Source organism: Nesoenas mayeri (genome assembly GCF_963082525.1).
Source record: "Nesoenas mayeri genome assembly, chromosome: Z".
Classification (NCBI taxonomy): Eukaryota; Metazoa; Chordata; class Aves; order Columbiformes; family Columbidae; genus Nesoenas; species Nesoenas mayeri.
The window spans coordinates 64,910,975-64,938,274 of record NC_137542.1 but is presented as its reverse complement, the minus strand read 5'-3'; the positions used below and the strand labels follow the sequence as shown (position 1 = coordinate 64,938,274).

The 27,300-nt window shown below is 38.6% G+C and overlaps 1 protein-coding gene across 1 annotated transcript in view; it reads right to left on the bottom strand.

Moving 5' to 3' along the window:
* Positions 1-27,300, bottom strand: part of MRPS27 (mitochondrial ribosomal protein S27) — a 46,544-nt gene that overhangs the window by 18,640 nt on the left and 604 nt on the right. The window contains exons 2-4 of the mRNA XM_080362438.1: positions 25,754-25,831; positions 20,126-20,196; positions 18,107-18,165 (exon numbers count right to left, since the gene is read on the bottom strand). Coding sequence (XP_080218564.1) covers positions 18,107-18,165; positions 20,126-20,196; positions 25,754-25,831 — 208 coding nt within the window. The remainder of the gene's footprint in view (positions 1-18,106; positions 18,166-20,125; positions 20,197-25,753; positions 25,832-27,300) is intronic.

Here is a 27,300-nt window from a genome sequence, read left to right as displayed (position 1 = left end):
GGTTTTCCTCAAACTATTGCTTTGTACTGGCAAAATTATTATTATTATAACTTGGAAGAGATACAGTGAGTGTACAGCTTCCGTACAAGGCAACCAGAACATTTTTTACCAAGCAAGTGCACACTCACTCTTGCTCACAAACTGGCCAGCACATTGGTCTAAGCATACATTTTTAGTTTTCTAACTTCCTGCACAAGGCCTTATTGCTCATTATCTACAGCAATGCTGAAGGACTCATGCTGTATCAAAGAAATCAAACAATGGAAAAGTTTATCAGATACTGAGACTGCTTTACGGAGTGCTCTACTTATACAGCAAATATGACTTCTGTTGGTACCTTATCATACTGCAGAAAAGCTGAGTTACCTCCCTTCTTCATTTATTTTAAATGGTCTTTGAAATTTGTTTGGTGCCATCAAGTGGTGATACACTCTGGTGCTGCTTTCACATACCTTGTATTCTCAAGGGAAGAAATACAGCAACCCTGAGAGCAAACAGAAGCACCAGGATGCAGTGTTTGGCATAGGGACGTTCACTGCTTTGGGGACAGTCACAAATGGAGAAGGTGGTGAAGGAAAATGTGCTGGATTACAGAAGAGCAAGCAATGCAGCAGCAATACACTATAATGAAGAGATCTGCTGTACGGAGGGAAAGACAGCTCAGTAGATCTGTTCTAATTCTTTGCTTAGATAATCAGAAGCTCCCATTTTGCACTCTGTGGCTTTCTTAAGGGCAGATACAACACGTGCCACTGCCACAGGCTATCCTTCTGCAGTACAGTATTATTCGTTTTTCCCCATCTGTGAAACACAAAGAAGAGTCCCCTTCCTTTCTCCAACGTTGTCTGAACTAATGAGAAAGTATTTTGTAAAGATCTACACATCCAGTGCACAGAACCTTATGATCTCTTGGGCTCCAGATTTCTTCAAGACTTTCTAAATTTCACCTGCAATTTGCTTTGCTAACGTTGCATTACAATACATAAAAAATTGTTCTTAAATAAAACCTCTTCTACTATAATTTATTTGCTGTTCTTATGTTTTAGAGATTCCTACACCGTCTTCTGCCATATTGCAATGAAGTGGAGAAATTAACAACACAAAGACACTGAGTAATCTCCATTCTTTCATTATTTCTAATATAGATCATTTAGATGTGTTATTCTGCTTTCCTCAGAGCTAAAACCAAAAAGGTTTCATATGCTGCTAGTCCTCTTGTAGGATGTAGTCCAGGAAAGGAAGGAACCTAGCTGGTGGTAGTCACTGTAATAAATTCCTGACACTTACACTTCAGATCTCTTTTACTTATTTTAGAACTATAAAGTAATAGAGGTTTCCATGTTCATTTGCTTTAATCAGGAGGGGACAGTGCCAGATTTCTTCTCATCCACTTAAAATTCTAAAAATTCCTGAAGCAAAATGTAAGGAGAGTTAAAATGAGTAAATATCATGAGAAATGTCTCTGCGAGCCAGGAAGAAGCTCTCACAAAGGAATGAATCCAAAGCCACTGCACATTTTACTCAAGTCATACATGGCTGTGAAGCTCCTTGGCAATGCCATGGTTTTTTTTCTTTCCTGGCACATATTTAAGCTGCAGTGCATAATGATCAAATGGATTCCAGGCAGGCTTAGCTTAGAAACTGGAAAGCTAAGGAAACGTCACCCAAGTCTCCCTTTGTTTGTCATTTCAAGCCACAGGACTTGGGAAAAATCATCTGCATTTTAAATGGACCCAGAGGCATTGCTCATGTGTCACTATGAAAGGCAACAGCCCTGAAAAAAAAAAATCTGTTGTTTGAAATTTCCTTTTAAACATGAATAAGACTTTGTTTTTGCATCTCTTCTTTGCCTGCATCTTAGCCTACACCTTTCTTTGTAGGCATCCTTTTAAAAATTTCATTTATAAACATATCAGTCCAACAGGAAATACCTCATGCATTAACTACCTATAACCAAGCAAAAACAGAGGGAACGCTTTCCTTTTTTGTTGAAATAAAAAACTCAACTAGCATAGGTAGTATAAGAAATCAGTTATCAAAAGCAGTAACAGTACAGGTTTAAAAAATTAGACGAGTCAACTACAAGAGAGGATATTCTAATGCAGAGTCACAACTGTGCTCTTATACAAGAAGATAAGCAGTTTGCAGACTCCCTGAAGAAAGTCCACATTCAGACTTTCTTCTGTTTTAATTTTTATGGACTCTGCCTGATCTTTGTTTTTAAACTAATTCAGCTCTTGATTGCTTTGGCCATAAAATGAATTCTTCTAAATGAGGCTCGCTCCACCTCAACATGAATGCGTATTTCTTGCACAGTGTCTTTTGTTCAGGGATTGCACAGCACCCTAACACCACGGGTGAATGGCAGCCTCAGAAACAGACCTGAACCATCAGGTTACACCAGTGTTGTTTAACCCCAGCCGGCAACTCAGCACCATGCAGCAGCTGGCTTGCTCCCCCACGGTGGGATCGGGGAGAGAATCAGAAGAGTAGAAGTGAGAAACTCATGAGTCGAGATTGAGACAGTTTAACAGGTAAAGCAAAACAAAACAAGGAATTCATTCACTGCTTCCCACAGGCAGTGAATGTTCAGCCATCTCCAGGACAGCAAAGCTCTATTGTGCATCATGGTGACTTGTGAAGAAAACCATCATAAAGTCCTTGCCTTCTTCTTCCCCCAGGTTTATAGACTGAGTATGGCATTACATGGTATGGAATAACCCTTTGGCCAGTCTGGGTCAGCTGTCCTGGCTGTGCCCCCCCCAAGCTTCTTGTGCACCTGCAGCCTTCTGGCTGAAAAGACTCTGACTTGGCATAAACATTGCTCAGCAACAAGCAAAGATCAGTTTATTGCCAAAGTTCTCCTCATAGGAAAACCAAATCACAGCACCATACCAGCTACTAGGAAGAAAAATAACTATCCTAAACAAAACCAGGAGAACCAGCTAGCCTTGAACCGCTCTGGAATCAGAAAGGAGGAATCCTTCAGACAACTTGATCAGCTTCAGTATCCCACAGGTTTCCTTGAACCTTTATACTAATTAGTTTATAACCAGACTGAAAGAGTAAAGCTCAGGCTCAAACAAGATACTACTTCTCAAGACGTCCTTTGCCTCTAGGAAAAATCTTCCAGCTATTAAACATCTTTGCAAAAAGCTCCTCTAGCCACACAGTTTCAAAATACACCAGAACTACCTACTCCCTGGCCGGACACCACTGAAGTTCACTTCTCAGAAGAACATGAGTCAGGTTTTCTTCTGTATCAGCTTAATTGAAGGTGCCTGTATGCCTTAACCTGACATAACAGGACATCAGTCACAGGTTTTGTCTAGGTAGAAACTAAAGGTCTTAACATTTAAAATACCAGTATCAACGTGGTTCCTTGTTCTAAGTTTAATATTCTAAAAAGCCAGCTTAAAGTGAAGGTTGCCAGCTAGCTCACTAAAGCTAAAACTGGCCATCAGGGCATCCCCAGTGTGACTGGTAAAGAACACTGTCATGCTACAAATATTGCTACTGAGAAAAGGTAGTCATACCAGGTTTAGTTTCATGGAGAAAATAAAACTGGGTCATTTTATCAACATTCAGAAGCTTTATTTCAAATGCAAACTATGAAACAAGCAACCCCCTTTTTCAGCTTTACTTCTTTAAGGTCAAGACAGAATGATCAGCATGGAAGATTCACTTCAGTTCTTGTTGCTTATAAATATCTCTCCAATGAAAGAAAACAAATAAACAGACACTTTAATATAGTACTCCTCTTTATTCTGCTCCCAGGCAATAGTGTCTTGTTACCCATCAGCCACCACCTTTCCCACTCCTTTTGGAAAAGACAGGCAGGAAAATCAGGTTTTCTCCGTACTATTCTCACCACAAGAAATAGAATTCACTCAAAGAACAAGATAACAAGAAAAAGGAAAAGCCATGTCATAACAACAACAATAATAAAAAGCCCAACTTTTCCCTAAACTATTGACTATAAAGGACATAGCTCCTAGAATTTCCCTCACTTAAAAATACTTCTGGGCTTTTACAGTTGAAATGCCTGGTTTTGAATATAAATGCCATTAATAATCTAGTGACTGAATAGAGAGTTCCATAGGCTGAGGAAAACATGGAGAATGATGGGGTGAGCTGTTACTATAGTGATTGTGATAAGATACTCCCTAGTGCCTTTCCTTGTCCCCATGTAACTACGACTAAGTCTAATTTTAAAACAACTCTCACATTAATTATATATTGTCCTGGTATCCTGGCATACAAAAACAGAGAGAAATTAAGAACCGTACAACACACTACATTTCTTGCTTCAGAGAGATTTTCGAATCTCAGAAATTTCCAAGTGTGTCAGGCTAAAATTTGCTCTATTAAAGCTCAATGAAGGATCAGTTCTGCTGGAATCTTTACTCACATCTCCAAAAGCCGATTAACACAAATGCTGTAAAAAACCAGCATATGTAAGTAAAGTACTGTTTGGATTATCACCATTTTACTAGCCAGGCTATGCTTGTCATTATTTCAACTAATTCTCCACCTGATTGGAAGCTGGTACACAAGTTATCAACTAGAATTATTTTGCAAAATGAAATGTTTGTGAAAACTCATTGGTAATTCACGATTACTGAAATCACCTTTGTACCTGGTTCACTTTGCAGAGTGAGTGAGATTCTCTGCTTAAGACTGCCAGAAAGTCAGTTTCTACCAGAAAGCTGGTTCCTGATAGCTGCATAATGGAAGTAAGTCTAAAATCTTCTGGGTACCAAGCAGTACTTATGTCATGGGCTTTCTTAAACCAGGGTTATATGTAATATTTTGGGATTTTAGGGAATAAATTGCTTCAAAGCTAAATAGGTGCCTCATTTTAAAAAAATAAATAAATTACTTCAGATGCTTTAAAAAAACTCCATGTCTTAGTCATCAAAAATGCCAAATTCAAAATTAAACTTCTGTTATTCTGTCTTTACTTCAATTTTTGCATTCACTTGTAGTGATGCCGCAGTGAAGCCTGGGTTCCAGTCACCATTAACTAGGCTGGACAGAGCCAGACATAGCACCAAGGGCTTTTCAAGCTGACAAGACAGCGACTTCAAGGTTTATAATAGTTCATTCAGTGCCAGAGGGAAATGAATCAGAGTTAAGACCAACATTCATGAGTTTCTGCCTTCTAGTGCTAAGCTTAAACTATGACAGTACACCCCTTTCATATTATATTAACAAGGAACACTATGGGTACGCATAAAAACTGCTGTCAACAAAAGCCAACAATGACTTCTTATTTTCAGAACAGGAAAAAACAGCCTGTAACTAGACATTGCTATTACAGTATTTGCAAACAGTAACTTTTTAATGGTGCCTAATATACAGCCTAAATTTAAGATGAGACAAAATCAACATAATTTTGTCAGAGACCTACTTCACTGACAGCTGGAGTGCACACTATAATGATGTTGCATTTTCCATTTATTCTGCTCAAATTTCTTACGCTTCACAAAATATGTCCCAGAAATACAACACACTCTAGCTTCAAACTACTGTAATATTGCACACATTGACACAACCCTTGACACTTTTCAGTTTTATCACAGTTGAACTTGCACAGATTACAAGTGATGTATTCCTCTGGCTTGAATATCAAAGGCTGCAATACAGACACATATAAGCCAAACTGTTCACTCTGCAAAGTTATTCAGTTTCACACCACATGCAACCTAAGCAAAACGAAGGTGCTGGCAAGAGACTGCTGCAGGCATACAAATACTAAATGGATCTTAGTAGCCAACTTAAGCAAGGGAAGAGCCAAACCTTACATTTGCTGCCAAACACTTCAAAAACTGGATATGTGCAGTTCAGGTTTCACCTTTTCAGATTTGCTGCCACAGTCTCACAGTTCAAGTTAACCTAATTTTGACCTACCATCTGTGCTTTTTTCATTCTTAACGGCTAGAGTTCCATTGTCCAATTTCCTTGTGTATTGTTGTCCTTCTGTATCGCATAAGCAAAGGAGAGGCACAGCTACATGACAAGATGTCAAGGATATAGAAGGGACAAAACACCTGATGCTCACCTGTAGTTTCAGCCACAGCCACTGTCACAAAAGTAAACCACAGGTGCATCGCCAGGTCTTGCTACCAGGCAGTCCACCATGAATCCATCTACATTTCATGTCATGTCTCAAGGAGCTTATTGATTTTTTGTTGTTGTTGTTCTTTCAACCACGTATTTTCCAGAGAAAAATATTTTAGCAATGAAAAGCAATAATCCTCAAGTCCTCCATGATACACTTGTATAAAAACTGTTTCCTAACCACAGTAAGCTACTCAATCAAAATACTTCAGAGGCAAACTCCTAGTCAGTGTATCTCTTAGTGTATCCAACTTCTTTCAAGCCCAGTGGGACAGAAGCGTCCTTTATTCCACTGCATATGATGTCAAGCACAAGGACCAGTAAGCAAATTAAATATAAACATTGCAAAACTGACTCAAACATTTTGTCAGGCATTTTTAAATTTGTGGGCTCATACCAGCTTTTGTTTTACTCTTATTATTTTCAGAAAAATACTGTACCACCAGATCTGTTATTTAAAGAGACAGCAGGCACCTCACTTTAAGTACTGCATGTACTGTAGGACAAATGTTCCTTTGTGGAGGTAGGTATAAAATGCACAATAAAATGAGGTTGTGCTACTCAAAACAGGCAGAGTACTTAAAAATGCAAAGGGATATTTTGTAGATCCTTCCCTTTTGCGACAGGAACACAGCCAAGACTGCTAGTTATAAATATAACCCACTACTGGCTCTGGTTCTGTTCATCAGCATCAGTGCATGTTGCATTCCCAGGGTGCCCTGCCGTGTTCACCTTGTTGCAGTGGCCTACTCACATCTTCTTTCTGGGCTCCACACTGACACCTACACGCATCCAGCTCTCTAAGGCAGTCACAGTGTAGGAGGCTTATACACAGAAGAGAAGACAGAAGACAGCGGGGGGAAACACTATAACTATGTGCAATTATGTACCTGTGTTTCTGCCTGACCTTTTAAATTTTATTTTATTCCTCCAAAGAATCACGACTTTCAAAACAATACAACAGTGTCTTACAGAAGACGAAATCACTCCTTGATGATTTAACCTGGTGAAGGGAAACTCTGCGCAAAGGGGCGATCACTGCAGGACTCCAGTGAAAAACAGAAACAGAAACCCCTTTGCAGAGAAAGCGGGGTGTACCACTCCTGCTGCAAATGCTCCTCTGCCACACTCTTACAGTAGCTACTACACCTTGTCCATCCCCAGCTGCAAGCACCAGCAGCCCGTCTGGTTTGCCAGAGCTTTGGTACAGGCAGTGTAAGCAAGTGAGGGGGGCACGTTGCCCATTTACTCCCCGCTGTCTCCTGCCCCGCGCCCTCTATTTTGCTTGTGGCTGGATTCAGCCCTGCCTTGCTCACTCCCTAACTAGGTGGAAAGTGGCTGATTAGATTGAAGAATGGAGTATTTTTCTGCTTTGTTAAATGAAAGCAGTAGAGAAAGAGGAGAGATCAGAATTAAATAAACGACAATTTAAAGAGGATGATCATAAGTTGACTTTAGAGATTAAAGGCAGCTTTGCATCCACAACAATTCTTAGAAAGAGATATTACTCATAAAGGTGCAAATCTGCTTGCAAAGCCAGTTCTCAAAATCCATGTGCTTTCAGCTTCCCAAGCTCCATGTGGAGGGAAAAAAAAAAAATAAATCAAAATCCCTGTTTATTTTTCAGCAAGAGAAAGAAGGAATGTTTATTGTGTCTACATTTACAGCTGAGAAAACAGGAGTTTCTACCAGCTGCTCTCTTGTATATTCCTTTCCAATTTTAACAACAAACCCAAGAAAGCATTCTTTGTTGGCTGTTTCAATGCTCCATGAACTAGACCCTGGGTCAAATCCTCACCTGGTCCAAAGAGACAACACATGGTTCCCCCAGCTATGGGGCACTTGGCTCAATCTGCTGAGAACCTGGCACACCACACATGCACATGGATCATTCATTAGACTAAAGCTGTGAGGCAAGGACAACTCCAACACCTTTCAAGGATGTGCAGCCCAATATCTCACAAAATCTGCCAGAGTGGTGAAGATGGAAACCAACTGCTGAGAGTTGCCACAGCGTTATCCCTGAAATGATGAACTCCACACTTAACAGAGCCCCTCTGGCTTTCAAACTGATGTAGCAAACGAGACAGGGAAGCAGACAAAAAGCCTGAGGACATTCTCCTTCAGGGACACGGGATGCACTAGGATTTTAGGAAATAGGTAGGGGAATATCATCAGCTGATAGGCTGGGATTTGGCTTCTATCTAAGCTTCCCCTGCCCCATCCTGTCCTATGCCCCATGTCACCACCTTCCAAAAACAAAAACAAACAAGAAACAATGAAGAGATTATTCTGTCTAAAACCCAAAGATTTACCAAGTAAAGGACAGAAACAGAAAAAGAGGTAATGGGGACTCTGCCAGAAGGAACAGTCACAGGTAGCTGAGCGGAGTGAATGGAGTGCTTGGTACAGAGAAGTGCTGAAAACGCAACTGGCCTCATTCCAGGAGACAGTATAGATTTGCTATCTGGAGCATGCAGCTTTAAAAATAGCTCACTATTAAAAGTACCATTAAAACAACCAAAAAGACCCCACCTAAAAAAAGTAGGGAGGGAGTAAGAACCTTAGAATTCATCTCATGAAAATGTTAACCTATGACCTTTGCTCATTAGGATTTATATTCAATTATAGCAAAGCATTGTTTTCTGTGTTGGTTTGCAATACAAGCTGCTTCTCCCCTTAAGGAGTAGAACACTTTTCACAGGCACGAATATATATGCAGAAATAAGCAGTCATACCAGTTAAGTAAGCGTACCTGCTTATTTTAATTTTTTTTTTTTCGTACCCTAATGTTTTTGGACATTTCTGAAGATGGAAGTGTTTAGAAAAAATGAACCACCAGAATCAAGCAATGTAAGCTGGCTTTTCAAATTTCTTTATAAATGGGGCTAAAAAGAAATCTATAGCCTGACGGATATAATCAGATAATTTTCTAAATATCTCAATAACTGATTGTTGACCAAACCTTTTAAGTCCTACAAAAGCATAAGCATCAATTTCTGTAAATAAACGCAGCCAGCTATTTGAAAATTAACATTCCTAATCATTTACAAGCTAAAGAAAGATGTACGCTAAAGTAAGGCTCTCTCCTCCCTGTCACAGTTATTTTGTTACAACCATTTTGTCTGTAATAGGGTATAACAGAAGGAAAGAAGATCAGATCTATACCTGTGGTGCATTATTTCATTCCTTATAATGGGCACTTAATGGTGTTTTTTTTTCCTTTTCCACAGGCTTTCATATTCTGGAATCCGCATCACATCTGCTACCTGTTACTACATACTGTGCAGCAACTTGCATCAAAACCACAGATATTCTCAGGGCACAACACAACAGATACTTTACTGGCTCATAATACTAAGCTGAACGTCTCCAGTGTTATCAACAAAGCCCAGAACCCTGATACGGTGTAGGCCCTTTTTACATGCTTGATCAGACTGTGTTCTTCTTACATGCCCCGTGGAACACAGCAAGCTTTTCATAAAATGATTTGTTTAAAACTAACATCATGTGGATTTCACAGAATCACACAGAATCACAGAATGTTAGGGACTGGAAAGGACCTCGAAAGATCATCTAGTCCAATTTCTTGTTGTACACGATAAAATGAATGGAAATTCTCATGGAAAATGCACTTAAGCCTTGTATTTCATGTGCTGGTTGAAGTACCACTGGAAAAAAAATATTCTAGTGCCCTTCTCCTTCTCTTCATTCTACACTATAAAACCAGTACATGACTTGCCATCATTCAAGCATACTGACCATCTTCTTAACAAAGGTGATGCAGAACAGGAATCCTCATGCAGGGGAATGTCATAGACATGCTTTGGTTCCAGCTCTTTTAAGCATTACTTTTAGTTATAAATAAAATAAGAGAATTTAAACAGAAAAACATGAGTAAATCCAGGTGACTGGAGCAGCTTTACAACATATGCCTTCAACCCAAGACATATTTTCAACATAACAGCTGTGGCAGACTATGCCCCATATCACAACACTAAAGATCCAGCACTACTTTCTGCATGTTTTTCCTCTCCAGCTCCTAACTTCCAGAATAGAACTGACAAAGTCAAAACCACATCCAAGTTCTAAATACTCATCCTTTTATTAAAAATCCTTCTTCAATAAACTACTTGTCCTCACCTTATCAGAAGCTCACCCACAGCTGCACAGTCCCTGTAAGACATGAACACCCTCATTCACCTAGTAGACAACGATCGTTAACAACAACAAATCAAAACCATAACTGACCTCATGAATTGCCTTTACTCTCTCCATTACTACTGATTCCAGTAAAATAATCACAAACACTGACATTCCTAAGCAATTTTCTTCTTGATCTGGAAGCCTTTTGACTTTGTACTTACTCCTCTGTCTTCTGATCTTTAAACTGTTCAGCGTTCTGAGTACACGCAATAGCACAATCTCCTACATTTCCCAAAGTATAGGACAAACGCTCTGCCATTTTTAGCCTATTTCGTTATTTTAGACATGATGTGTGGAGACAAGCTAAAATGGCCTAACATTTCCATTTGAATGGTTATCCCCACTTTTGCTCACACCATCAATCCAGTGCTACTCAGCAGTTGACTTACTAAGTTAAAATCAACAAAAAATCAACAGAGTATTTTTAAAATAAAGTGCTTGCAAAAAAACCCCACAAACAAAAAACACACAAAAACCCCAAAACAAACCAACAGACCAAAAAACCAAACCAAACCAAAAAACCACCACACCCACCCAAACATTAATTCAACAATTTGCATTAAATATCCTTTTTTCCCTCAAAACCCATGTATTTTATAGCTAATTTTACCAGCAGGATATCACATACTAGAGAAAGTTACTAGTTAAGCAACTGAAACCAGAATTTTTAATGACTGTTGGCCCTTCTACAACTGCAATCATAACATATTGTTTATTCTCCTATGTTATGTCTAGTTCAGCTCAATAATGAGTAATTGTGACTGACAACAGCAGGAATGCATGCTTACCTCTTCTACATAAAAAAAGGAATAAAAACTGGCACCTACAGACATTAAAATCTGGACATCTTGAGAATCTGTTAATTTCACCAAATTAACTGTGATCCTGTGATTCTGTGATTCCTGCAGCTGTAAAGTCTTAAATGCAAAGCATGTTCTGATAAACGCTTTCCATATTGTGTGTAGTATAATTAATGTTTACATATTCATTAAAATGTGTTTATTTGCAGAAAAGCAATACTTTCATTCAGTGTTCTTTCTCAAGAGAGTTGTCCCCATCAATGAAAAATAGCACTCTGGTAACTAGTTATCTCTTTTTTTAAAGCTAATCAAATATAGAAGTTAAGCCTATAAAGAAATACCTGCTAACCTTCTAAGCACCTACACAAGATTGTCTCCTTGCTCAGTAAAAAAAATGGTTTCAAATTAAGAACAAACATCCCAAAGAAAATTAAAATAGTTTAAAGGCTTACCAGAAAACAGTAAGGCTTTCTTCAGAAAGATAAATAAAATCATAAACATAAAACATGATTAAAGTATTTTATTTGAAATAAGGTTTCTTGCTTGCTGATTTAAGCTGTGATCAAATTAAACAATTCAAGCAATTCTAACAAATCTATCTGTAATAAGACAGTTCTGATCTACCACATGTCAAGATTATTCCTTAACAATGTATCATAGAATCATTCATCACTAATTTTTCTGCCATATTTGTTTTTATTCAAGAAGGAATAAATACTTGCATCATTAAAAAATGGTTTAGGTTGATGGATATGGTAACCACAAAGTTAACAGTTCCCAAAGAATGGATCATGGCAGCTCTGGTTATGGCTGTAAGCCTAATAAAAATTCAAGTTTTTATCCTAGAAGTTGCCACCTTCAACAGTACTTAAAGGGAAAAGATCACTGTACTGCTTAACAGTGATAAGGAAAACTGCAATAGAAGGAACCCAACAGAAACAACTTCATATGTTTTTTTCTTCTGTTTACATGGGTTTGGAGCCATTGTGTCACTCTGGCTACCATTACTGCTCACAGCTGTAATGGCACCTGAAAGTCCTTCCAGAGGAAGCTGGATGGTGCTAATTCTCAAGCGTGTCTTTACAATTATTAGTCATCAAAGCTAGCAAACAAATAAATCCTGCATGTGTTTGTATTTTAAATTCTGAAGCTTATAAAAGGCTTTACTGTGTCCTGGTCATTTGTACTTGTATTTGTATGAATGGTTCACTCTTTACACTTTTGGCTGCAATTTAACCTCTGTCTAGACTTTCAGTATTCTAAAACAAAATGCAAGATCTGCCTCCAGACAGACCTTTGGCTGGTGCAGGAATTTATGAAACAACCTTTAGAATGCCACTGGATATAACAAAATCAACCTTTAAGGTGAGTATGAGTCAAATTCTGAGACAAAACTGCCATTTCTCCCTCAATGTATATGAAGTACAACATTCAAGACCTGGTTCTAAATACTTACTGTTCACATTGTACTTGAGTCCATTTCCAACACTATCTACTAGATATTTTAGAATCCTTCAAGCTGTTGGCAAGGAGGATGCTGTTTGAAAGATACGAAAATTGTGCTAACACTCTTTTCCTGCAGCTATAGTAATGAAAGCCTTCCTCCCAACACTAAATGAAAAATGTATCTACATGGGGTGTGGACTGACTCAATTCCTTCCATTTCTGAATGTGACCTGCTTTATCTTTCCATCTGCTCCAGAAACACTGTGGGGGTGCCCCCTAAAGTTGATATAGCATTCTGTTTGTAGAAGAATTTTTCTTTTTCCCTTGTTTTAAATAGAAAGATTTTTTAATTCTAAACACTTAACTCTTTAGTGTTGTCAACATGAAACGAGGAAAGATTATTGTTAAAGGAAAGTCTTCCAACTTTTTCTGCTTTTCTAAGCAGTGCTTAGAAAATTCTCGTCCAGTTTCTGCCAAGCTTGAAGGAAAGCGTATACAAACGGATAAATGGACTATGAAAAGCAGGTAACTGAAAAGACCTGTGGTACAGGAAGAGATGCTTCTGAATGCTTTTCAGTGTTACATCTTTATTGATGGTTCTCGCCAGTTTTACAGCACAGTTACACTGACTGAGCATGCCTACTTGAATGAGAGGCGGTTACAGGATTAGGGGCTTGCTGCAATTTGCCTCTGAGTTCTGAACTGTAGTTGCCAGTTATTTTCTCCAAAGATTCCTACGGCTCAGAGTCTGACCAACCATGGACAATGACACCAGAGAAGCTGTGAAAGATGACTGGGAGAGTAAGCGCACATGCACCTCTCTGCAGAAAGGAGTGAATGCTGGAGCCAGAATACTGGTGTGGTCTCCAAGACCAGAATGCTTATATCTGACAGCACCAGCTTGGATAGTGACCAACAGCATCACCCACTGGCCACCACAAAATAACAGCATTAAACACAGGTATTTCTGTCATTCACCTGCAAATTGCTGGAACATTCTAATGAGGTAAAACTCTCTAATGTTTCCCTTCCTTACGCCTCCCAGCCTGCTAAAGAGCAGCCCAGATCTTTTGCAAATGAAGTTATTTTGGATTGCTCAGCTGAGGCAGGTGTCCAAACTGGTAAAACACACCACTGTGGCTATAAAGTTTATTCTTCTCTCACATGCTTCCATTGCTTCTCAATATCATTTCAAAACGTAACTGCTGCATAACTTGAATAACAGGCAGACATTTCTGACTCATTTATTTTTGTACCTCCTTTCACTTTTTTTTTTAACCCACATATCTCTCTAGAGGGAGCAAAAGACAAGACCTGATGAATTGTCTAAGTGTATGTCAGCTACAGCCTTAGGACAATGGAAACATCTCTAAGCAAGAATTAAATATGCTGAAGGATTGTGTCTACATCTCTTCTCCTTTTCCTATTTGTCCTGGAACAGGTTAATGGTATTCATTACAGCCAGGAGATTTATATACAGAAACAGAATATCATATTAGTGAGAATGAATGCCATGCAAAGTATATTTCAGGAGTAAAAAAAAATTTTTTGGTCCATTGTGATCATTTATTACAAGCAATATTATAGACGAACTGATGTTTTCAAAGGCTAAACTGCTTGATTGACATGGAAGTATCAAAAACTGCAACTTCTACACCCACAGAACAGACACGCAGATATAGACATGCAGATATAGATATCATGGGTGAAACTCATTTTGCATGTGATGTCGGACTAACTACTGATACACTGGAATTACAAGGAATAAGCACAATTTCATATATATAGGGCTGCTACAGTCTCAAAATGATTTAATGGCTGAAATCAGACCTCAAAACTGTAACTTGTTACCACGAAAGATATGACAGCATATCTAAAAATAACTTTTTATAGTTTGCTCTTGTCCCATTTTGTGATTATAATCAAGTATTGACTCCAGATAATAAATTCTGAAATCTGCAGAAATAACTCAATTTCTAAAAAGCAATTATCAATCAAGGAAAAGCAATGAAAAAATCTAGGAAGATTGTGCAAGAATTCAGAGAGTACATGCACACCAAACACTTACTTTTTACAGACAGTGTGTATACTTTTTTCTACACAATGGATAATGGGTTTAATGTAATTAAAAATCCTCCTCAGGAATCTCAACATAAAACTTCCACAGTAGCTTTCGAACACATTTTTGTTGGCCTAAAACCTACATACAGAATCAGCAGAATTACCTCAACACAAAACATCTCTCTATTATGCTAATGTTTCTATCACATGAAAACCACCCTGACGTGAGAAATAGTGACATCTCAGTGAGACAGGATAAAGTAAGGCGAACTGCAGGCCTTTGATCTGGCTGAAAGTGCTCTGCATTCTGATGAGAAATTCTGCTGGCATCCTAGGAGATGAAAGGATTTTTTTTAAAGTCTGACAGTTAACAGAGTGGGGGAGGTATTCAGAAGGAAACAAAAAGAGGAGCACCGAAAGCAGATGACGTCATGCCTCAAAATGGCCTTTACCATCTTACTGACACGTTCCACAATGTAGCATAGCAGTTTCCACACAGCTATTCTTGAGAGCTCAAGATCCTCTGTGGAGACAGTATGGCTGGAGACCCACTGCTTTAAAGGGATAGAAAGCTGAAACAAACCTAAATATAATACGTATATTGTATTTTGGGACCCTAAGCACATTACGGTAATGTTCCAGAATACTACCTTATGGGACTGTGTTCTGCTTGACATGCTACAAGAAAAGCCTCCAGTCTATAAAGTTTACAATTACAAGTTCTGGTACTCTCATCTTAAGGAAAACCCCACACAGAGAGCATGAGAATGCCATTCACCTCCCTCTGATTCTTCCCACAGGCACAGTTTGCCCTTTTGTACCAGGAACCTTTCAACCTTTTAAGGGCCTTGGAACTGACTACCCTTCACCACAGATTGCCAGAGGCACTCAACAATGGGGAGAGATATCAAAATCTCCTCCTTATACTCTACAAGCAGTTAAGGGGAAAAACACAGGGCTCTGGGAACATTCTGTTTATTTATGTTAAGGTAAATGCACATATAGCCAACTCACCAGGCCATGTACATGCCAATTGCTCACAATGGATCCGCATACCTTAGAAGAAAAAAAGCTTTTCACTGATACTGCCTTTTCTTTCTTAGAAGCTTAGTCTCCTTACATTAAGTACAAAAATTGTGCTTTGAACTGTTTCTCATTAAGTCAGAAAAAGAGATATCTTGTCAAAGCTTCTCATTTCTTAACTCTCCCTCTCTACCGCCTCCTTTATCTCTCATGGCGTGGCCATTTTTGCAGGACTTTTTCTATGTTGAACATCCTCCCAGCTGCAAAGAGATATCTTTATAAAATGTCCTTCATTTGAACTCCAGCCTAAGTGCAAAACATAATGAACAATAAAAGGGGCTTTGTGGATACCAACCTCACCTCCTATTTCCTGAAATTAGCACACTTATTTTCATTTGAAAGTGAAGCTGCTGTTATAATTGGGATTTTTACATTTTCACATGAATTACAGACCTCACAACACTATTTCACTACCTGCATACTAATGCATTTTGAAGTAGTTTCATGGATAATTCTCGAAAACTCATGCTAACATCACCAAAAGACTAAGCATTTTGCAACACCAAAAAAAAGCAGCATTACAGGGAAACACACACAAGAAAAATTCCAACCAAAGCATGCCCAACAAGCAATGTGACACATCAGTACCCCTCTAGTCTCTCCACACAGACTACTAAAGGCTGTATCAATTCCAAATGATATGTGTATAACTACACTCTCATCAGCCACAGAAGAATTATTTCTTAGAGAAACAGGAAATAACTGTTATTACTTTTGAACTGCAAATCTCTCCTTTAGAATGTGTTTTTAAGGATAAAAATCTTGTATTTTAAACTGATATACTAACCAGGCATACCTGAAGAGTGGTGAGGATAGTGATATGTTAGCTATTCCCATTCTATTCTCTCCCTCTTGCTATGGAACATTTTCTGTGCTGCTAATTTTTTGTCACTCTCTCTGAACCTCTTGTTTTCTAGAAGAAAGAACCTGTATTCATTACATATGAATATCTCACTCTGAGTATCTGGATTTTATCTGTACAATTTTGAGACTTAGTAATTAAACTACCACACTTTCCTCTTGGTGTCAGGGCATTCAAAGGCCTCTTGGCACCCCTCACCCTAAGGGGCCTGACTCCATCAGACAGAACTCAAGTCCATGGCACAATGCACATTACAATCTTCAGGACTGCTAGCAAAAGGTACTAATAGCACATCTGTAAAACAAAAACGCAGGCTTGTCTTACCCTCGCTTTACTTTCTCCTGTTTTCAACACACCTGATGCAAGATGGAACACTTATTCCAGATCACAGATTCCAATGGGGCCAACAAAATATTGATCAGAAGGAACCAAAGCACCACTAACCTCCTCTCTGTGACAGAGCCTTCTTGCTCCTTTTGTTTTTTCATTACAGGATATTGCTAGTATTAGCCAGCTAGGTTTCTCTTGTTTCCATCTTTAAGCTTGGAGGTTCAGACACTGCCCCAGTAGTACCAGACAATCAGAGATCTGAAGGCTATTGCAGTCATACACTTAGAACTACGCATATACTTAAAGCAGCCACCCAGTAAACTTCTTCATCAAACTAACAATCATTGTTATTTACAAATAACAACCTGACATCATTTGTAAAGATAGCCTCTCATGCACTTCGATAGGGTGAGTTACCTTCTCCATCAGGAAACCTAGCTCTCAAAATGCATGTGTAATCACCTGTAAAAGCACTAATTTATTTTAGTGATCAGCAAGAATTACTGCTCTCCTAGTGCTGATATTGAGATGTATTGACCTGGAGCAAGCAAGCATTCAACATGATGCTAGCAGAAGATACACCAAATACACTTCACTCAACATAAAAATAGTTGCAGAAAACCCTAACAACCCGTGTATAAGGTGAACTACTCAGCTTATCTGGAGAGCATGAAGTACTCAAGGGAATAAAAACCAAAACTATACCTTGTTTAGCCTTGCTGACTTGATCATTACCATAGCATTCCTATTCTTATTCCTGTTCATTTTAAGGAAACAAGATTCCTTGACTCTCACACCTACACATGCAAATATGCATATAGCTAATTTAGTTAAATTATGACTTAGAGAACAAAAAAAAAATCAGAAGGAAAAAGTGTAAACAAACATAATTCCTTATTACTTCAGCATCTGTACTGTAAATCACAGCTTGAGGTTTTATTAGCTGTTCAGTGGCTCAGACTAACACACTTGACAGGGGCCCATGCCAGAGGTCCAGAAAGAGGTTGGTCATCACAAAGGAGAAGTTACCAAGAGGGCCCTTAGCTGTGAGTTGTAAGACAAGTAGATGAACTTATTTTGCAGAAGAGAAATCAAAGCCAGTAAGCTGAAAAACATCAGAGTCTTAAAAGGGCAAGATTTCATAGTATTTACTTATATGTCTCAAAGTTCATGCTGGGGGAAAAAAGATGCTTACTTGTAAAGGTAATATTCGGCTTGATCCACTTCCTCTCGTGAAGAAATGTTGTCAACAAACTGATTGAAAAATAAGAAATAAAAGCTTCAGAGGAAGCACTCACAATGCATATTAGAAGAAAACGCCACTTCAATAAACAAAATGCATTTGTTTGGCATATTTAGGTATCTGAGTGTACTGGAGGCCTTAAAGTCTTTGCCTGCTCTTGCTCAGGTTTCTTCTAGACTGCTAAAAGTAAAATCTTTTTAAACTGAGACAACTCCCCTTTAGCCTCTAAGACACGTTATGCACCTTGAAAAAAATTGAGACTATCTCAAAATTATGTCCATATAGCTCAGCATGCTGTATTTTTGCTGCTCCTCTCTAAATTTTTTGCTCTTTAATTGCATCTTTTAATTTGAGAATACATTCCGTTCCTTACTTTTTTTTCCCCCAATTTTGATTGAGTCTTCACACACCTTACTTCTCTTTCTAAAAGGTATCCTTTTTCCTAACATTTTCCTGTTTTGCCTATTCATACTATAACTTCTGAAGGACAGTGGCAGCAGCATTTCATATTTCACCACACACATAAATATCAGTAAGAAAAAAAAATCACCGCTCTTGCTGTAAACCACAATTTTCCTCTAATTTAAAACCTTGTGTATTCCAGGCAATCTTCCAAAACTCCCACTACTATCATCTATTCAAATAAAAGACAAGTTTTCAACCAGATCTTTCTTACGGTAACAGTGAATCTTGTTTTCCTGTAGGTTTTCCTAACATAAGTATAGATGCTGGAACACTCCAGAGTCTTCCCAATATAATACCTTTAGCTTAGAATATATAAACAACCATGTTCCCTAGGTTAGAACTTCTCTTTATCCCAAGCATAGGCTAAAAATAATAGTTTCAGCTGGCTAATACTTGCTCTCCAGTTTATTAACTCTCCTTACATGCAGGTCTCATATTTTGCATGTGGCAATAGCACATCTGTGTGCTTTATTTACATTCTAGAAAATAAGAATCTGATGGGAGCTCCAGGTATTGGAAAGTGAGGCTGTCTGACAACCTGAAAATGCCACTTCTCCTGGCAAGAGGTGAGCTCAAAGCAGGAACATGAAGGGAAGAAACAAAGCTGATTAAATAATATAAGAGGCAGGAACACTCATTTCCCCCATGGACACTCCCTCAGAAGCAATGATCAAGTATGCTCAATCTGTATAAACGCTTGATCTTGTAACTGTACAAAATATTCTGTCATTCCTAACTGGTGATGTTACTGACGTACCAGGGTGGTGACTCAGCTTCTAGATAATTTTGAAGATTGAAATTAGTCGTGTTTTTGCTGTTGTTTCTTTTAAACAAGTGACATCTTTATTCTCCTTCTTCAGGACAAACACTCCCTTTACACAGGGAACTTAAAAGCACATCTCACATGTCTGCCTTCACTCCCGCTCCTCACATTAACCCATTCAGAGGATAAAACTCGTTACTAATTCCAGTAAAAATAACTGTTTCACATATCCCATGCCAGCATTTGTCCTGCCTCAGTCTGCTGAGGCAAGGGAATAAAACAATAGCGGCAAAATCTATCCACCGCCGCCTCACTCTGAAGGGATGCTGAAGCGGAGGGAGGTGCAGGCCGGCAGGCAGGGTGCTGATTCACTGCCTTCCCTCAGCGTGGGTTCTGATAAACTGCCTGAGGGGAGGTTAAAAATCGCACTAAGAGAGAAACCACATGAAGGCAGGGAGCTTATATTAGAGAAATAGACACCTTGGTAATGGAGTACAGCCCAATTTTACTGAGGAAAAGAAAAAATTACTTCTGTTTTGAAGACCCTACTGTTCAAGTGTTAACTAGTAAGTACAAAGTAACAATAAAACAGCTTTACACAGCAATTTAACAGTATAACAAGACATTTATGACCCCAGAAGTCCCAGCAGAGGTGGTATCATTTTTCTCCTCTCAGCTCACTTAATTTCATAAACATTCCACTGCAATTTCCAACACTTTACGAGGGGGGTTTATTTCCTTACCCGTGCTATTGTCAAAGAGCTGACGGGCAGCTTTCTCTCATAGGTTCTGTCCATTAAGTGGGCTAGGTCAGCTGAGGAAACAGAAAAAGAATATGTTTAACCAACTGGCATTACAAGAAAATCTACAGAGGCATCATATAACCTAGAACAGAACCTCTGTCCATGAAATCAAATTCTAGTTCCTTGTTAACATCTCATTTTGAAGTTGTATGAAAACAATACTTTTAATTATTGTTAAATACTTTAACAGAAAACAATATACAGAAAGGTTCTTAACATTATGACTTTAACTTATCAGAAAAAAAAGTGGAAGAAGCAAACTACCCTATCACATGCTGGATGAAATTAGTGTAAACAAAGAAAATTCATACTTGCTTTCAAGCTTAGCATACGCTGGACAGTGCTTTTGGCATGGGTTTGTCCTTTATTTTATGGTAAAACAATGAGACACGGAAATATTCAGTCACAAACAGCAATCCAAAGAAATCCTGTTAAACAAACTGGGCACTATGCCAGTACCTTATTCACTTTATAGCATTTTTCTCCAGCAGTTGTATAACAACAGTAACTTGACTCTAAAGGAACTTCAAGCTTCTGACTGCTGAACAGGTAGCCAACCATTATATCTAATGAATTTAATTGGAAGTTAAATTAATTTAATTTGGAGTTTCAGTTTTGTACTGTTCCTGGAAAATAATGACGACTCAGGAAGAGTAAGCTGTTTACGTTTAGTGTAGGCTGTTTTGATTCTTAGCTGAGACATGAACTGGTGATATTTAGATACTTCAGTCATACCCTTTCCTTCTTTCTACTCTCTCACATATTCCAAGACCAGGAATCCAACATTTGCATTATTAGCACCTTGCTTCATCCTATGCACCCCAAGACTCCAGCTGTTACTAAACCAGTCTATCCTTCGACACCTCTCATCCTTCCAAGAGATGATGGGTTCGCTCATTTTCCAATTCACTTTCCAAAAGGCTCATCCAACCTCCACACCTGGCAATAAAATGTGAGGTGAGAACAACTTGCAGCACCACATCAGAACTGGCTAAACTTGCTACTCTGTCAAAGATGTCAGGGGCAGGAAGCAGCTCTGCACCAGAAACATACTGTGTCTCTGAGGGATGCAGTCCATTTATGTTCTGTCCAAAAAATAAGTGATATCACTCATCATTTTAAAAACACACGTGTACTGCCAGTGAATACTGCAGAGTGTACCGTTCTAACAGTATGAATAGCATTCAATGCTACTCTGACCTTAAAGGCACTCTCTCCAATTACAACACGTGCAAATACTTTTGCTAGAGTAAAATGACAGACCCTTGATTTGGAATAAAATGGTTGACTCTCAGTCTGGACAACACTGCAGTCTGCCACACAGCAGTATTTTGTGTTTACATAATGCTTTCCTTCCTGAGGCACTTTAGGGCATTCTTCAAAACACCAGAAGAGCATCTCTGACATACGTTTATCTCTGGCTGAGGGAAGACAAGCATTTTGTGACCATGAAAGCAAAGGAAAATCTGGGGGAATGTTACTGAGGCAAGTACCAGCTCCTACAAATCACAACACAGGATGCTGAGCTGATGTGGGCCACCAAGGTCATGCTATACCAGATAACCACTAAAACAGTGGACCAGCTTTTTTAATGGTAAAGAAATTTCTGTAGGAATATCCTTGCAAGAAGTGTCTGTATTTGACTTTATATTACCCATCTCTCTAGTATTTGCAAAGACCACGATGGAGCACATAGGTAAAGAGACTGAGGGTATTACTAGTACTGCTACAAGTTAGAGAGAACGGATGCTACGGCCAAGTCACCTCGTCAGGAACTAAGAACTGACTTGTCTAAACAAACTAAGCCAAGTCTCATCCAACATAAATCATCTACATTTCAAGATAGCTGTAAAAAAAGTATTCACATCCACTCTGTTTGATGACGTAGCAACTTGGACCTGAGAGAGACAACTGCACTGGTTTAGAGTTCAATTATCCATTATGGAGCGATTTTTGTTATGTATCGCCCTCTGAAAAGGTGATGCCTAAGACCATTTTGGGCAACACTCAACTCCTGAGCTTGGTGTTTCTCTTGTTTAGGTGCTCATTAAAGGCAACACTTAGTACTCAAGTAGAAGATAAACCAAATTAACGCAATGCCATGAATACAAGATCCCAAGACTGTCAGCCATTTATACACAGGCCTCCACTGGAAGAGTTCACACACTGAATTTTACTGATTGACCTTTTATGCTGTCTACAAAGATGGAAACTCTGCATTAGAACTTCAGCATGGAAAGCAACATAAAGCACTTATCTATCAGCCCCAGTGTAAGACTCACAATAAAATGAAAACTGATTAAACCTTAAATAATAGGAGACAAATCAAGTTGATGGGAAATTAAGCTTTGTTTCCCGATACACTGCCATTTCTGCTGTAGTTCCCAGATGTGAATAATTTTCAATGAGTAATTCTTTCCCGGTTTGCTTTCTCTTACGAGCAGCTAAACTCAGACTTTTTTTTCCCATATTCAGGATTTGAAATAATTCGGCTACCTTTTCTAAACTGAGCTTGCTCCATAAGTTGCTATTCATAGATATAAACATCTGGACAGGAGTACTAGAATGCAAGAATATGAATGTCGGAGTCTCCTAGCACTGTTGGAAGTAAAACTTGAGTGCTAACATTGCTGTGTAAACAAAATAAATGTTTTAATGGCCAAAGCAGAATTCTATGTATAACAGGTAGATCCTGTAAGTGCTTTTACTTTACTTATCTGATAGCCATTACCAAAGAGAACGCCAGTTCTGAGTTGAGTCTGAGCTGAGGTCACTTCACACTTGTCTCTAGAATACTGATATCTGAGATTCCATCTTCACTTTTACTTTCATTTGTTCACAGAAACTCAATGTCTTGCTGCCTTCAACAGGGTGATTCAGGACAAGGACTGGGAAAATACTGGCCCCCACCTTCCAAGTTAGTGATTGTGACATCTAATGCCAGTTTGGTGTCCTAGGAAATCAACAGAGTTTCAGTCTGATTTGCAGTGTGGACCTATCCACAGCATGTAGCCACACCAACAAGTGGTACATTTGACCACCAGCTAAAGTCACTACCCTCTTATTCTTAGAAGTGGTCCATCCAGGACAGGGTTGAAATCCAGTGATGGGGCAGCAACGGGAAAATGGATACAACTGTGACACAAAGTTTACGTGTCCTAGAAGTGATGGGCAGAGCTGACACTTTAACTCACAGGCTAACATTAAGTTTTCTACATAAAGAATGTCTTGATTTACTTTAAAGACCCGATTAAAATATGAAGGAAAGCTGAGGCAAGTACTTTGCCTTAGAAATGTATATGTTTCACATTTCTCAGTATACTGACATCCCTAGCAGCTTCTGGAAAGAACTACAGCTTTGTACCTAAGAAGGCTTTGAACAGAAATTATTCAAATGTGTAAATGCAGCACTGCCACCTGGTGTTGCAGATGAGCCATTTTGGGTACCGTGAGTTTTTCTAAAAACAAACCCATTCCCTATCTCATTTGGATTCTGCCATCCCCTGGGATTCTGGTAATTGTTATTCTTCTCATCAAGATGTTTACTGTCACTTAATTTTAACCTTGTTAGTGACAAACCAATGTCAACATTGGACAATCTAAATCCAGACATGCCTCGCGTTTCCTTGATATCTCATTTATAATAAGTAGAATCCAAGTTACTTCTAGACAGGTTACCCTCCTACCAGCAGGCAGTTTGTAAATTCCAAATTAATGAATTTTCATTTCTTACCTTTTTGGACAAATGTGCTCTATACACAAAACACAGTGTTGTTCTTGCCTACACCTTTGTCATCACCGAAGTTTGCTAAATTCACTCATGTTTGGCATGCTAATCTGAGACTATGCAGAAGAGAATAAAGCATGTTGTACACAGACACCATAAACAAGATGGGATGGCACCACAACATTGCAGCAGAGAAACAGAACTGACTTTAGTTCTTTTTTCTCGCAACATCGGTTTGCAGAGTAAGAGTTCTGAAACAGTGTTTTAAATACACGAAAGAAAAGCATCTCCTCAACACAAGGATTTAACTCTAGCTACAATTACTATGAGTTACTACACAGAACATTGTGTGTGCAACCATATGAACGACAGCTACAGAACAGGAGTCTGCAGGGCTGTCTCTTCTTTGAAAATGCTAAAACACCTGACAGTGTTAGTTTGTTTTCTCTTTTCTGTGAACACAAAAAGAAAATGCAAAGTAGTTCCTTGAAAAGCATAAAACAGACATCTGCTTTGGATTGAGATCTTCAGCAGAGCGGCAGCAAGAGGTGTCTCTGCCAAAGTGTGACAAGAGGTCTTGCCAGGCCTGGGGAAAGACAAGCATGGACTGCAGCAGCACTTGCACAACGTTTTCTTCTGCACTGGATTTCTACTGCCTATGATGTCTGTCAAAGTAAGAACCCCTTTTTGTCTGAAGGTGACTGGTTTAAATGCATCCCACAGCACTAGTTTGTGGCTCCTGCCCAAAAAACACTGCATGAGCAGCCCTATTCACAGTGAAGGGTCACAATGTATTAACAGTCTCTGCAGGATCCAAGCCACAGCCATGAGCACCCACCGGTTGTTTCCGGACTGTGTACAGTAAAACAAGCTGGCAGTACCAACCTAGCTGTTTATAAATAAGTAACAGAAATAAATTAGTGCATAAAAAACCATAACTATGATCATTTTGTCTGTCTTCCTGTCTGACAAAAGCCCTTGAATTTCACATGCTAACTCTTCTTTCAGCCTCATAATCTGTGCTACAATTAACAAATACAGTTCAGGGGCCCAGGAGTAAAAAAAGGAAGATAACGATTATGCATGAAGTGGTCTGCAAAACAGTTTCACTCGTTGTCCAAAATAATGTATATGTGTCTTTAGCATGGAAAAAATGTTTTGCATTATGCTTTTCTTTCAACATAGTTGCCAAAAATATAATGCCATGTCATTTCAAATGTAATCTAGCCAAAGAATTTAGCTATGAAATTTGTATGAGAGATCTCAGTACCATATGCAGATTCAGGTCTATGTACAACTTCTCCAAAATAAAATGTTTAGTTTCATTTTTCCCAAAAGACAAATCTAAAATTTCAACAAGAAATTTAACTTTCTTTCAATAAATGTAACTTACCCTCCTGAAAAACACTGAGGGAAATGTTCTTTAAAAAAAAAAAAAAAATTACAACAGGAGTGCCCTCTAATACTTCTATAATAGGTCTTCTTTTGTACTGCATTACAATTAAAGCAATGTCAACGAACAGGACACTTGAAGACAGTCTTAACTGTCAGACACAGAACTATGACATTCATCAAAGCTTTGGATTTTGTGAAAAAAAAACAGCTTGTAGAAACCAAGCATTAATCAAATAAGCAAATTCTGACTTGTTTCTGCATTATAGCTTTGTGTATTTATGACAGATTTTTAAAATGTTGGCCAGATTTTGACACAGAACCCCAGAAGTATTTTACTCCACACATTTTCTTATTTTGAAGTATTTATAGATGATGAGTTAGTCTACAATGAGTTAGGACTGCAATTAATTAGTCAAAGTGGAGTAAAAGAAAGAAACTTTTCTCACCCAGGCTATGCTCATCTTTTTGTCTCTTCTCCCATTTTGAGCTGTCCACATAGGCTGCAGAAAGAAGAGATCTTCTACCTAAGGAAGAAAGAAATCACTACATAAGCCAGGTTGTTTAAACATTTCTAAAGAAGTATACTAATACTCCATTAGATATCACCTTTTTCTGTCACATTTACTGAGTGGGATGCACTGAACTGCCTTCACAACACAGCTATCAGCAAGCAGCTACTCTAACAGTGCAGATTTCTTGTAGACGGATGAATTGTAACCTTGTCAATTTTAAAACAGAAAAGTTTTCCCCTAGAATTTTTTTTTCAGGATGAAACAAATCATTCCCAAACCAAACTCTGTGTTTAGGAAAAGCATAAATTTGTAATGGTTGAAAAAAAACCTCAAACAGCAATAAAGGACAGCTTCTTTGTGCAGAAACCTTTTTTCATCCAATGCTAGCAATTATTTAAATGTAGGCATAAAAGAATCAGGATAGAAGATGAATACACACAAGAAAGGCCTTTTTGTTCTTGTTGGATGGTTGTTTTTCCAACCCGTAAAGATCTGTCTTACTGGAAATGAAAGGTAGATGGTCATCAGTAAATACTCCATGTTTGATCCTCTCTTTTTTGTTGTCTCTCCAGTGAACTGCAGAGTTCACTCAAATGTTTTTGAAAGTTTTTTCAAATACTCTTTGTACCAGCTTTGAAATCCGCTCAAGACACTATTCTAGCTTTTGAAACAAAATGGGAAATGCTTTGTTTGGAAGAACAAACCATGTTTGTGCATCACTGACAGATGATGAGGCCTTGAGGATGCATGAGGAACATCTGGATAAAATTTATTGACGGAAAACACATGCAGAAGGTTGCAGAAATTAATGTTAAGAAACATCAAATATTTTTAAAAATAAACTTTACTATGCTACACAGAATCTTAGCAATTACCTTAAAGCCCTTATCTGAAAATCTATCTGCTACCACTAAAACTTTGTTATTCTTGGAGGTGAAATAATTTCTCTGCTTATCATCCTTCTGACATACAAATATACAAATATATCCAGCTTTGAATATCTTCGCAAATTTTTGCCAAAAAGATCGGATACACCGAATTCCACAGTCAGAATGTGAGAATACGTACAACACTTTACCAAACAGCAAAGTCAGAAAGAGAGGTATTTTTGTTTTGTTGGTGAGATTGTTCCAAGGCCACCTTTCATCACGTTGATAAAAGGTGCGCACAAAAGATCTGGGGCTTTTTATAGGATGAACTTCCGTATGTTCTTTCGCAGCTAAGGTGCCACTAGGAATCGTGAGGCTCTAAAGAACTATTTCCTAAAGCAGTAGCAACTGTCTGCACAAAGGTGTTTTGCTCAGGTAAGCTGCAAGTCAGGTTTGAGCTCTTCACTGTGGTTCCCTGCGAGCAGCTCCAGTGCCATAAGGAGAGAGACACGGGCACCTGGAAGCAGCACGGAGACATTTCTGCTCGGGGCAGCTGAAAAGGCACAATGAAGCGGCCCATCATCACCACGCTTTCAGTAAACATGAGCGAGT